The sequence below is a fragment of the Tyto alba genome, unplaced genomic scaffold (genome assembly GCF_018691265.1).
Source record: "Tyto alba isolate M040663 unplaced genomic scaffold, T.alba_DEE_v4.0 Super-Scaffold_20000042, whole genome shotgun sequence".
Classification (NCBI taxonomy): domain Eukaryota; kingdom Metazoa; phylum Chordata; class Aves; order Strigiformes; family Tytonidae; genus Tyto; species Tyto alba.
This window is the reverse complement of record NW_024881293.1, coordinates 12,254,939-12,267,892: the sequence shown is the minus strand read 5'-3', so window position 1 is coordinate 12,267,892 and position 12,954 is coordinate 12,254,939. Positions and strand designations below refer to the sequence as shown.

General features: G+C 44.4%; 2 protein-coding genes and 1 long non-coding RNA gene across 4 annotated transcripts; 1 reads left to right on the top strand and 2 right to left on the bottom strand.

Annotated features, from left to right (window-relative positions):
* Positions 1 to 1,404: 1,404 nt before the first annotated feature.
* SMIM7 (small integral membrane protein 7) lies at positions 1,405 to 3,969 on the bottom strand. Its single transcript, XM_032994703.2, has 5 exons — positions 3,852 to 3,969; positions 3,721 to 3,762; positions 3,564 to 3,616; positions 2,740 to 2,830; positions 1,405 to 2,164 (listed from the first exon to the last, which is right to left on the bottom strand). Exons 1-5 carry the CDS (start codon positions 3,875 to 3,877, stop codon positions 2,149 to 2,151), a joined length of 228 nt encoding a protein of 75 aa, XP_032850594.1. The 5' UTR covers positions 3,878 to 3,969; the 3' UTR covers positions 1,405 to 2,148.
* Positions 3,970 to 4,153: 184 nt separating this feature from the next.
* Positions 4,154 to 12,944, top strand: TMEM38A (transmembrane protein 38A). 2 transcript variants are annotated; one of them, XM_042794168.1, is made up of 7 exons: positions 4,154 to 4,283; positions 7,092 to 7,248; positions 7,825 to 8,009; positions 8,662 to 8,749; positions 8,863 to 8,980; positions 9,296 to 9,451; positions 12,723 to 12,944. In XM_042794168.1, exons 1-7 carry the CDS (start codon positions 4,160 to 4,162, stop codon positions 12,867 to 12,869), a joined length of 975 nt encoding a protein of 324 aa, XP_042650102.1. In that variant the 5' UTR covers positions 4,154 to 4,159; the 3' UTR covers positions 12,870 to 12,944. The 2 variants fall into 2 exon arrangements, with proteins under 2 accessions (XP_042650102.1, XP_032850592.2); XM_032994701.2 differs by lacking the exon at positions 12,723 to 12,944 and having other exon boundaries at positions 9,296 to 11,405.
* LOC122153621 lies at positions 4,608 to 12,820 on the bottom strand. The gene is made up of 3 exons (XR_006165480.1): positions 12,724 to 12,820; positions 9,330 to 9,449; positions 4,608 to 4,996 (listed from the first exon to the last, which is right to left on the bottom strand). It is a non-coding gene; the product is annotated as an uncharacterized LOC122153621 (long non-coding RNA).
* Positions 12,945 to 12,954: the final 10 nt, after the last annotated feature.

Genomic DNA, 12,954 nt, shown 5'->3' with positions numbered 1-12,954 from the left:
AACAAAAACAACAAAAAAAACCACTAAAAGTTTTTTTGTTTTTTGTTTTTTCCAAGATGCAGAACTTTGATTTCATTATTTTCAAAATAATGGGTGAGGTAAATTTCCAGCCACTACCTGGAAAGGTTAACCCTACAAAAACTGAAAAAGTAGTTCCTTAAGCAGAAGTATTTCCAAGTCAGGTTTTCAGAAGCTTGTAACCCAAAAATGGCCTTGGTACAAAAGCAGCTTTACAACCCAAAACTCGGAGTGAAAGGTGTCCCTGCACCACATGGGGTAAGTGACCAGACCAGCATTTAAAACTTCCCAAAGCATTAGAGAGCAACTCAAAACTAATTGGTAATTTTTTAAAGCACCTGCTTAGGAGCTGAATGACAACTTTTATTCTTGTGGACAACTGAAACCTTGAGGCAACAGCACGCTAGTAAAGCACACAATCTATTTGGAGTGATAAAATTGTCCATGTTCCTTTACCAGTAGAGCTTGATCATTCTCTCTTTCCTGTATCCAAAGCGTTGCTCAGAAAGCAGACTCCCAGTTCTGCACAGGATCAACCACTTTTCTGAGTAAGAATTAAACCCCTGAGTGCTGAGTCCAGGGGCCTCTCGCGGGTTACGCACAGACTGCAACAGCCACCCCCACCTCTCCCCTCCCTGCTGCGGGGGAAGACTTGGTTCAGTGAAGATTAGAGAAAAATGTTTTCCAAGAATAGTACAAAGCACTCAATTTTGGTCAGGTGCCATGACAAGGCAGCACACTGCATTTTTTTTTTCTTATTCAAAGGAATCAGAACAAGATAAAAAATAATACAGAAATTAGAGACAAGTAATGTGTTTAAATTTAACCTAGGATTGTAAGTTTGCTGGGCAGTTCATGCTTGAAGGATCCTTTCCTCAATACATTTTTCTATGTTTATTACAGCAAGGCATTCTTCCCTCAAGCTCTCCTTCCCCTTTCATGTTTCATGAACACGAAAACTTCAGTTAATGCAGAAGTGGGTGACTTAAGTAAGTTGTTGCGAGTGCCCAACACTTTGTCTGACTACCTGACTGCACCCAGATAAAATTCCATGTATAGGCTAAAACATGAACTTCAGATTCATTTAAATGAGGCCTCTCTCTCCTTCTCAGCAGTCAGACAGGCAAAGAAATAGAGGCTGCGGAAGATTCACTAGTAGTTTAGTTTTGATTTAGTTTGGTTTTGCAGTTGATCAGCACTGCATTCTCTCTTCAATTATCTTGGTGATGCTGGGGGAAGTTACTGGTCAAAGAGGCTAAGTCAACATAATTAAAAATAACACAAGAAGCCAGACACAATTAGAAGACTAGCTAAAATTTCTCAAAAAACCACACCAATACCGAATTTCTTTTTCTTGAACAGAACAAACACAACATCAAATAGACATTTTACCCTTAAATAGAACAACTTTATTGAACCAAGTCCAAGATTATTTCAATACTATTCCTTAGCATTTGGTTACAATATTATTTTTGCTATTCAAAATCCCTTACATATTGCTTAGAAAAAAACCCTTATCTTTGAAGTTTTAATTTAAAAAGCATTTTGTTGGAAAAACAGTGAGAAGGCGAGAACACCATTTTTTAAATCATTTTTGTATTTCTCCAACAAAACTAAATGGAATAGTGAGAAGTTACACCAATACTTTGCTCAACTTTATAAAAATCAGAACCAGTAAGTGTGAATTCCAAGTATCCTAGACAGTGGTGACATTAGCAGACACATCCAGAACTGGGAGTGACTGACAACGCAGTTTTAAGACTGTGGTCTTCAGTAATGCTCCAATCCTACCCTGCATAATGGGCACCGCACTCTACGCCTAGCAAAACAATTTCAAGTTCTCTTTATTTCAGTAAAGTTGAAATAATTTTACTTTGAAGATTTTGGCTTAGGGACCTAAAGGCTCAATTCCCCTGGCAGCAAACGAACCAGCATGCACTGTATTACTACACGACTGGCTGAAGAGGATGAACGTGTCCCGTCCCTTCAGCATGTTAGGAATTTGTACCAAAGACAGGCCACAGTCTCAGGGCTGTGTTTTGAAAGCGTTATAATCTTTTACTTTATAGAAAAGTTACATTTCCAGCCAAAAGTCTCTTCCAAGTTAACAGGCATATTTGTGGATGACTTTCAAGATCCAAATAACCTAGAGGATACAACAGGGAAAAACAGTAGATGAGAATCAGGTACAGCTGTGAACGGTCAGACCAATGCCCTTCCAACTCACACCCCCAGCGCACATCTGGCCACTAGTTTTGCTTCCCCATACATCAGACCATATAGCTACGTAAGTGAAAGGAAGGCAGCCTGCTGATCAGAGCTAAAACCTGTTGTTTCCAGAGACTATTCTCAAGGCTGATTCCATTCTATTACTTGGTGGGGGTTTTCCCCTCTAAAATGATAAATATCCTCATAGTTAAACTGAAATTCTGTCCCAAATGATGTTTTATTTAAGCAACCCACAACAAAGAACACTGTATTTAAGGCTAAATGACTCACATGCTGGCAGAGGTTTTCATGCACTACAAGTGCCCACATTAGCAAAAAAACGTGAGGTCAACCAACATCTCTTTGAAGATTGAAATAAACAAATGAAATGAGAATTATGGAACAATACAGCAGGAGAGAAAGAGATACGAAAAGAAATACATGTGCAAGAAAAATCCCAACATATATGGCTTCATATAAACAAATGACAAGATGCTGCACAGTGTTACTTACACAATCATGCAGAACATCATGAAGACATTCCACAAGGCAATGAAGATTCGAAAATATCTGAGACTCAGCAAGAACTCCCTGATATTGTCACCTAAAGATCAGGAGAAGAAGCCCTTGATGTGAAAGGTACCTAATGCCCCGACAAGTCACATTTTCAATGCTGCCTGAAAAACATAAGCAACTCTGACAAAAAAAGAAAACAACAAAAAAAAAAACAACCAAAACAACCCAAAGAGGTCAGACAACAAAAAACAGAAAGTTGAAGTTTTTGGTAAAACAATCCATGCTACATTCAGTGCATCCCTATAAGGGCCCATGGCAAAATAAAAAATAAATGATAAAAAGGGGTCACACTGTTAAACAGGGAAGGACAGCCCTCTGTCTGTTGTAGTTTCCGGGCTTTCTGTGACTTTTATCCGGCAGAGATATCAAGGAACAACGTGCGTGCATACACACCAAAATGGAAATCAGGTTGTAAGCAAAGCGTTACCTCCGTACCACAGGCACCTACATTCAAAAATGCAAAAATAAATGTGCATTTCTGTATTTCCTCTCAAATCACCAACACGATATCAACAGTTAAGTTTGTCATGTAAACATCACGGGGGAAAAATTTTAAGTTACAACTTCGTAAACTAAATTCCAGACAGAGAGTAATTCACATCCGAACGAAACGGGATTACGCTTGTACTCTGGCGCCTTAAAAACGCTTTAACCAAGGATTTCTTTCAGAAAACGCCCGTTCCCGCGGGTATTCGGGCAGCCCGGGGGTGAGGGTGTAGGCTGGCTGTGCCCACACCCCGCTCCCGCCTCCCCTCCGTTACCGGTCGTGGGTTCCCTCGACTCCTCGCCGAAGCCCTCCGTCTCTCTCTTCCTCCTGTGGGACAGGGAGGGTGTCCCCGTATCAACCGGGGTGAACCCCCCCCCCCCAAAACCGCCACCTCCCTCCCTCCCTCCGTCCCCCCCTCCCCGCCCGCTCACAGCCTGAAGTTGAGCACGGCCCCGGCGTTCATCAGCAGCGTCCTAAGGGAGAGACACAGAGAGCGCGTCAGGCACGGCCGGGCCGAACCGAATCGAACCGCCGCCGCCCCCCCGGGCCCCGTCCCCGGTACCCGCAGAGCAGCAGGTCCCCGATCATGGCGGCGGCGGAAGCGGAAAGGGCGGGAGCTGCTGGTCCCGCCGCGGCGCCTGCGCTCCCCGGGGGTGGTGGCACCGGCACCGGGGCCGGGACGGGAGCGGGCTCGGCCCCGTCCCACGGGCCTGCGCTGCGCCGGTCCCGCCTCCCGCTGCCGCAGCCCCGTTAGAGGCGAGGCCGCGCCCCGGGACGTCCCTCTGGAGGCGGGCCCGGGGGCGGGCCGGGGCCGGGGCCGGGGCCGGGGCGAGCGGCGGGCGGGTGGTGCTGCCCCGCGGCCGCGGCGCCATGGAGCTGGCCGGGACCCTGCAGCTCGGGGAGCTGGCGGCCGCCTTTGCCGCCCTGCCCGTTTTCCCGCTTTTCGACACGGCCTACTTCATCGTCTCCGTCCTCTACCTCAAGTACGAGCCGGGTGAGTGCGGCCGCCCGGGTGAGGCGGGGGGGAACCGGCGGCTGCCTCGGAAATCACCCAGTCAGTCAGGGCCGGAGCGTAAACCCCCTTCTGAGGGCGGTGGGTGACAGGGCCGCGCCTCTCGAGTTTTCTGATGCATAAACCTGACATTTTTGTACATAACCAGGCTAATCCTGCCTGCCTTTTTTGGACTTCGCAGTTTTTGGTGTAAGCTGCCACACGTCTGTAGGATTCAGGGCTCAGAGCCTTGCTGCATTGCTTTTTCAGAGGTCTGACACGTGCCTAAATATAAAGCAGAAAAAACCCAAGAACTAGTCACTTTGATTTTGAAAATTAATCTTGTATTTTATTTACGATTGGATTCCAATCACATTGAAGTAGATAAGTTCAGTCACTTCTTTGCTGCTATCCCAGGACTTAGTGTTACGTTTCTGTCCAGTTGCTTGGCTTTTCTATTTTTGTGGCAATACTCTCCTCCTATTTATATACAAAAAGGCTGTAAGTAAAACCTTGGGTTTTTCCCACCTTCCAGACTATGCTGCAATCTGTTCTCAGGCACCCGAACTGACCTTGCTTTGTTTGTTCTCTTGGGTTTATCAATAGATCTGCGTCTTAGCTTCTACTTTCTGCACTCTTGCCATCTTCGCTATGTACTTTTGATAGTGTGTGCACTTTTCATGCTCTGCTTTGAATGATTTCAGTGTAACTGATGACTGAGGAGAAAAAAAAAAACTTACACTTTGATATGATTTTTAAATCCCCCAGTTGTGAGATCTCAGTATCTCCATACTGTTCTATTTAAACTCCATGTAGAGAAGCGCTGGGTTTTCAAGGTCTGCTCACTTACAGCTGTCTTCCAGCATTAAATCCTGAACATAACAGTTAAGAGGCAACCCTTGTGAAAATATTTTAAAAATATGTAAGCCCAGTAATCCACTTGGACTGGATAAGGCCGGGGTGTACTTGTCACTAGATTCCTACACAGCTTCATCCCACAGCTCCTGTGCTGAAGACCTGTGTCAGGACAGTAATGTCCTGTTTCCTCCTTGTAGACAGCATGGCTTCATGGTCCCAAAGAAAAACAAGTGTTACTAAATTTAAGGCTCAAGCTAAACTTCAGGTTCTATAGAACCAGCTTCATATCATGGCTGTTGCAGCTGTCTCACTTCCACTGTGTTTCCAGCTGGTTCAAATGTTTTTGAGGGCGGGAGAGTCTGAGCAGTCATAGTTTTAGCATACGCTGAATCGCTTACTGCTATTTAAGGTAGGCCACTGTTAGTGACGTTCACATAACATTTGGGCATTCTCTCTTTTGACTGCCTGTTACTGGCTTACTGAACAGAGTTAGGCATCTGAAACGCTGTACAAAGGAATCTGCAGCAGTTTAATCATAGAATCACAGCATGGTTTGGGTTGGAAGGGACCTTAAAGATCATCTAGTTCAACCCCCCTGCCCCGGGCAGGGCCCCCTTTCCCCAGCCCAGGGTGCTCCCAGCCCCGTCCAACCTGGCCTTGAACCCTTCCAGGGAGGGGGCAGCCACAGCTGCTCTGGGCACCCTGGGCCAGCGCCTCACCGCACTCACAGGGAAGAATTTCTGCCCTAGATCTAATCTAAATCTCCCCTCTTTCAGTTTAAAACCGTCACCCCTCGTCCTACCCCCACCCCCTGATCCAGAGTCCCTCCCCACCTTTCCTGCCCCCCCTCTAAGCCCTGGGAGGCCGCTCGAAGGTCTCCCCAGAGCCTTCTCTTCTCCAGGCTGAACCCCCCCAACTCTCTCAGCCCGGCCTCCCAGGGGAGCTGCTCCAGCCCCCCGAGCATCTTCGTGGCCTCCTCTGGCCCCGATCGAGCAGCTCCGTGTCCTTTTGCTGTTGGGGGCCCCCGAGCTGGCCCCAGCACTGCAGGGGGGCCTCCCCAGAGCGGAGCAGAGGGAGAGAATCCCCTCCCTGGCCCTGCTGCCCCCCCTGCTCTGGCTGCAGCCCAGGGCACAGGTGGCTTTCTGGGCTGCGAGCGCACGTTGATGGCTCATGTTGAGCTTCTTGTCAACCAGCACCCCCAAATCCTTCCCTGCAGGGCAGCTCTCAGTAAGCGTCAGTAAAGTGATGAAGCAATCCTAGAGAATTTATGTTCTTGAGAGACTTTCTTGAAGAAGTACAGATACAGATGAAAATGGCTAGAGGAATAAAAAAAAGGCAATAGAAGATTCTGGGATGAGACCATAATGTATTACCAAATAGTAACACTGTTTTAATACCTGGTTGTGTTTTCAAAGGGCATTTCTACATGAGTACAGGAGCAGAGAAGAATCCTCAAATCCTCTTCTTTCAAATAAAGATTAAGAATTACTGTTCTATTTTTACATGTCATCTTATGAATGAAAGAGCTGAACAGATTGTTCATGAATTCTAGAGGGCACCTAGGTTGAAGCAATAGAATGGGGAGAATGGTACTAGTATGGATTTTATTTTTAGACTGTAAAAAGACTGATTTCAAGAGAAAAATTGTTCTTTGTGATTGCAATAAGTAACAGCAAATACAGGAGATAAACTCTTAGCCAATTCATAATCTTCTAAAGATTCAGTTGGTTTGAAACCTTACGGAGGGCCTGCGAGCTATGATTACACATATAATTTCTTGACAATATCTGGTACTTGTTCAGGTTTCACAGAATACGCATTTTTGTATTTTGTTTTACAAGCACTTTTGACTTATTTTGTTGGAGAACATGCACCACAAGCCTCCTTAGAGGGTCTTGAGAAGTTTCTGCTTATTTGCTGAATCCATCTTCTCATTTAGAATTTGCTTCACAGGAGCTGTGGAGATGTCTCGTAAGAGCCCCTTTGCCTCCTGGCTTTGTGCTATGCTCCACTGCTTTGGAAGTTACATACTTGCTGATCTGTTACTTGGAGAAGCACCTATTGATTACTTCAGTAATAACTCCAGTGTCATCCTGGCCACAGCAGTCTGGTGAGTCTTTTGTACTTCACCTAATTTCTTAAGCATGAGATGCTGCTGGCTGTGTACAAAACCACTCGGTGTGAAGGGAGGTATTCTGTTTGTGCAACACACATGTATTATCTTGCTTGGACTAACTGGGGAAAGGAGAAGTGGGGTGAGGTAGTCTTTGAGTCTTTTGTATTCCTAGATCTAGTTTCCAGTTTCTCTGACCAGTTGTCTAATGCTTTGATTCGAAGGGTTGGGTCCAATCGCCAGGCATTCATAGCTGCCACAGCTGAACTGTGGCCAAACGGCAAAAGCAGCGTGCACTGCACTGATACCACATCTAGTAGAGGAGTGGCACACACTGAAGATTTGGGAGCATTTTATTCATCATGTTAGTGAAATGTGCACAAATTAACCACAGTTACTCCAAGTTCCATTTCCTCGCTGTGTATGGGTTGTATGTGCTTTTGCATGACAGAACCAGCATTTCCTTCTCTCTAACATAATTCAGGCTAACACCACAGTACTCTTGATCCTCTCTAGACATCCCAGATCAGGACAAAGAAATGGGTCCTTAAACTCTTTGTGGTTTTATTCCAGGTATTTGATATTCTTCTGTCCCATGAACCTCTTCTACAAGTGTGTTAGCTTTCTGCCTATGAAGGTCATCTTTGTGGCAATGAAGGAGGTGGTCAGAGTTCGCAAAATTGCAGCTGGGGTCCACCATGCTCATCACCGTTACCACCACGGGTGGTTCATTATGATGGCTACTGGATGGGTCAAAGGTGAAACATGAGATACTCTTCCCGCAGTGGGGAGGCACCCAGCCCCGTGGGGAGGGACGGGAGAATCTGTGGGTGAAGCTTAAGGTGACCACATCACTGGGTGCTGACCAGCAGGCTGGTTAGTGGATGTGGTCAGCTGGCTTCAATCGAGTTCCCTAGAACACAGGTATTTATTCATACCTGCACAGTGGTTGTCAGTTGAATCATCATCTGACTTTAATGGAGGCATGAAGAACTGCAGTCGCTATGAAATATGGGCCTAGAATTCAGGAATTCTTTATTCTTTCTCTGGTGTTTTACTGTCTCTGGCCTCACCTGTATCTTCTCAGGGAGGTTCTATCAGTGTTGAAACAGCCCAGTTGGTTTTCCTTTAGCTTTTGTTTGGAGCAAGCATTTGAGCATCAGTAAATGGAACAGAGACAAATGCCTTTTCCCTGCATCAGGAAACACTTTATAGAAAAGTCTAGAAACTCTAATCTGTTGTTTTAGGCTATTTTTTTTTTTTTTTTTTACATTTGGGAAGAATGTCCTGAACCTTTTGTTCCCTGTAGGTTATCCTTATCCTAATCCTTACATATTGGGGATCTAGAAAAGACAGCAGAGATCTCTTCTGGTTTGGCAGTTCTAGCTGTTCACTTGTACTGTTTCGCAGGTTCTGGTGTTGCCTTGATATCTAACTTGGAGCAACTGCTGCGTGGGGTCTGGAAGCCAGAAACAAATGAAATTCTTCATATGTCCTTGTAAGTAGGTAGCCTGTAAATTCTGTCAGACCAAAAATGGAATCTATACAACCATTTGGGACTGGATGCAAATGATGCAAACCTCCTAGAAAACATCTTTATTTCTCTTCTAGCCCTACAAAGGCTAGTCTGTATGGCACAGTCCTCTTCACTCTGCAACAAACTCGCTGGCTCCCTATCTCTGAAGCCAACCTCATCTTCTTTTTCACCATGTTCATGATAGTTTGCAAGGTAAGTTTACAGCAAGTTTGCTGCTAACAAATCTACAGAACCAGAGGAAGGGTACAGACTTAAATTTGGGGGTGTTCGCCTTCCTAAGCCACTGCTGAAGGCATTTGATGTACATACCAGGATAGTTCTGCTCAGGAAATTATAGGCTAAATTCTCTATCATATAGGCAGCATGGTAGAAGATCCTTGTGATCTAGCCTTGAGTCATGTAGCAATAGGGACTTTTATCTGGGTAAGTGGAATGCTCTGTGCTAGTTAGTATTTCACAGCTGGTGTATGTGGTCTTTAACTTTAAGTATTCACTGTTGCACGGCAGGTTTTCATGACGGCAACTCACTCTCACGCCTCACCTTTTGCTCCAGTGGAAGACTTCATCTGCCCAGTTTTCTTTGGCTCTGTTTCCAGTGGACACAGTAGTCATCATCATGATCAGCATGGGGCCTCCCATGAGGTTTCCCATCCTCCGCCTCCTGCAAAGTCAAAAGAGGAGCTAAATGAAGGCACAAGGAAACGGAAAGCAAAAAAGGCTGAATAAAAAAGCAATCACACAGTAAATAGGCCAAGAAAATTCTTCCAGAGCTGAGTCTCAGAGCCACCTGTGACCTCCTTTATCCTCCAGTCTTTCTCTCAGACTCCCGAGGAGAGGTGGAAGCCAGGACACTGCCAGGCGGGTCCCTGAATTTCATTTGTGCTCTCTGTGCTGCCGCTTTGCTTCTTGGTCTCTGTCTCTCTATTCTGATCATATTTTCAGGGATTTGTAGATTTGTGCCAGGATGATAAGTGGGTGCCAGCTCATAAGCTGTCAGCAATTATGATGCAGCATTTTCAATTGATATAAAATCTTTCACCATTTATTTATGAATGGAGGTAATCATTTGTGCTCCTGCAACCCATAAGTTCCTTTGAGTTTTTGTTGACCTTTCTGATGTCTACCAAAACAACAAACTGTCAAGACATAATCAGTGTGGAAGTTGGATTTCATACTCAAGGAAATTAAAAGGTCTCATACGAGCCTGATCTAATTTTTCCTAGCTCCCACATCTGCCATATCTCCAATTAATGTGACATTTTATATGCAATAAGGACATGGATTCTTGTGTCCTAGCCAAACTCTGTTTCTGTCACTTAGGTTCCCTCTGATTCTCCATGGATAGAACGCTGTCACTTGCTTAACTAAGTCTGTGTTTGCAAGAGCTTTAAGGCTGTGAAATGCTCAGAGTGCTACGTATTGGTATTGTTATTATGCTAAACTGTTGTGTAGCGTTGCTGCACATTGTCAGTAAGTGTGTCCCACCTCAAACCTGATCATATTTAACTAGGGAAGAAGCATGGTTCTGGTTTGTTTGTAATCCTGTGGGATATAAGAAGGGTGTGTGAGTGTAAATAAGTATTTATTACTATTTATTTATAATTTCCAGGGTACCTAATTCATGGACCTGAAACTGGCTTTTTTAAAATGTTGCATCTTTATATATGGAATTGGATACTTCTAAATATGGTCCTAAGCCCACAGCTACATGCTGGTTTGTGCCTGAAGCAGTGATTTTGGGTGTGCTAAAGGACAGCCTGAACACTCTCAGTTGGGTGCAGGAAGGAACATGTCCTATATTTTTAAGTTAAGATACAGAGGCTGAAAAAGTAGATTTCACACCAGCTGATTAAAACTACTTTAAAGGGCTGATAAAAGCACACCACCTGAAGATACTGATTGTCCTTCATAGGTCCCTTTCAGCCAAACTCCTGCTCTATGAAAGGAGCTTGTGCCCAATGAGTGAAGAAGAATATGAAATGCCTCACATGGCTCAGGGAGGAGTCTGTCAGTTCGCTCATGTTCTGCTTAGTGAATACTGGCTTTTAGACTAGTTTTAAGCTCTTCTTATAACTGATTTTGTTCTTAAAAGTGTCACCATCCAAGGGCTGGGATCACTGCAGTGAAAATGGCACGCGTGAGGATGTAGCACTGGCCTTTCAGTTAAGCAGCATATTGCCACCCCTAGCAATAAGGTTTACTGCTGTCATCTTGCAACTGGGAATATAAATAGAAGGATTTAAGAAAACAGGGGGTGGTGGTGTTGGTGTTGTTTGTGTCCTTGTTCAAAACTGAAATGGACAGTTCATTAAAAATTAAAAAAAATAAATTTGTTGTGTACAACCAGATGAAAGCCAGTACAAAAGGTCAAATGATTTGTGGGCTTGGGTTTTGACAGTGCCTTAATTTTGTGAGTTTCTCTGCCCTTCAGTAGAAAACAGGAATTCTACCTGACAGCTCAACTGTCTGGTTTTGCAGATACTGGTCTACTAAAACCTGATGTATCCTCAGCATGCACAGGACTATAAATGTTTTATGAGATGTAAGATTCAAGGGGAATTTTGTTTTATAAAGCTGCCAACAAATAAAAATTGTGAAGTGACTCTGTCCACTGGCACTCGAGGAAATACGTGTTTCTTTTACTCTCACCAGTCTCAGAAGCCACACGCTCCTTGATCTACTTAAAGTCTCCTTGACCCGATGACAAAATGATTCTAACTGAAGATCAAACTTTGATATGTCCTACAAGTATGCCTGAGCATGTTATAAATGGAAATAATATGGTAAAGGGCCCATTGGTTTTCCTGTAGCACTGTTGTCCAAGCAGACTTTTTGAGATTTTGGGGAAGTAAATAAGGAAACTAACATACTTTGGTGTTTATATCAGCTGCCCCTGTCTCTCCTTTTGTCACTATAAGAGGAAAGAGGGCATTCACCTGGGACAGGTAAATATACACACACATATACAACCACACGCACACAAATCTAGCATATTTGTATAGAGTTTCAGTATTTCTATTTAAAACTGAAAAAAATCAAAATGCTTTAAGTGAGTGTGAATATTTAGCATGGTTCTCTTAGCTGCTGCTTTTGAAGTGTCAGAGCCCTTAATCTTCGCTAACCAAGAACAGAGAGGAGAAATATTCCAAGACATGTTAAAATTAAAGCTCTGCATGCTTTGAAAGTACCTTATCTGGAATGGGATTAGTATCGAGAAGACAACTGCCATGAAGAGTCACAAATTTCATTTAGTGAAGCCTTTCATAGTGAGAGATGGAACCTTTCTTGAATGTCCGTGGCTCAGTGCTGGTCACCTCTGGTACCATTGCAGACAGGCGTCCTTCATCCCAAGAAGAAAAGCTGGATCTTTCAAAAAGCAGCAGGGACACAGGCTTCTGCAGGGCTGCTTCTACACTTCTGGGAAGCCCTACTTTACTTGTACGTGTGCTTCTTCCTTAAGAATCTGCTCCAACCAGAATGAAAATGGTAGCTGGGCATTTCCTAGAGGGAGGTGGGAGTAACTTGCTTCCATGGCACAGAGATGGGTGTGATGAGGAAACCGTGACACAGACAACCTACCTGGCTCACTAAATGAGGACCTGCAAAGGGCTATTTATTTTCTGAAGGGTTTCATTTGTCTCCCCTTAGACCTAACTCTTTTAAAATGTTGATTAATCAGAGCAGTTGAGAATTTCAGTGTGCGATTTAAAGTCTCTGTATGACCCATCCAATGGAAAAGAAAGTTAGTGCAAGCCTTATGCATATTTTAAAAAACTCCAGAAAAAAAGCATTAGAACGTTTCACATGGTTTAACCATGCTCCTCTCTGTGACATCCATTTCAGTGTTACCAACAAATTTTGCTTAGCACCTGGACACAGCAATAAATGAGCAGGCTGATGAGAGCAGGCATTTCAAGTGCTTTGAAAAATCCTACCACGTCTCAAGAGTTCCATGCTGTGTTGGCTGTGCAGAATGTTCCCAGCTCCAAACTCCGCTGCAGCACGGGGTAGGAGAGAAGCATGCCAGGGCTTAGACTTCCATGGGACAGACGTCATTCCCTCCAAAGATGTTCTGATCTGATAACTCCTGATACTAACTCCACTGAGATGTAGCTAAATTTAGCAATAGGTTTAATCCTCAAAGAGGCCCTGGTTGCCTGATGGAA

Coding starts and splice junctions, on each gene's coding strand:
- SMIM7 (XM_032994703.2), bottom strand. CDS start 3,877: ATGATCGGGGACCTGCTGCTCTGCGG. Junction 3,763..3,851: donor GGGGACCTGCTGCTCTGCGG/GTACCGGGGACG, acceptor TCTCTCCCTTAG/GACGCTGCTGATGAACGCCG. Junction 2,831..3,563: donor GTCGAGGGAACCCACGACCG/GTAACGGAGGGG, acceptor CCTGATCTTTAG/GTGACAATATCAGGGAGTTC.
- TMEM38A (XM_042794168.1), top strand. CDS start 4,160: ATGGAGCTGGCCGGGACCCTGCAGCTCGGGGAGCTGGCGGCCGCCTTT. Junction 4,284..7,091: donor CTACCTCAAGTACGAGCCGG/GTGAGTGCGGCC, acceptor TTTGCTTCACAG/GAGCTGTGGAGATGTCTCGT. Junction 8,981..9,295: donor TGTTCATGATAGTTTGCAAG/GTAAGTTTACAG, acceptor GTTGCACGGCAG/GTTTTCATGACGGCAACTCA.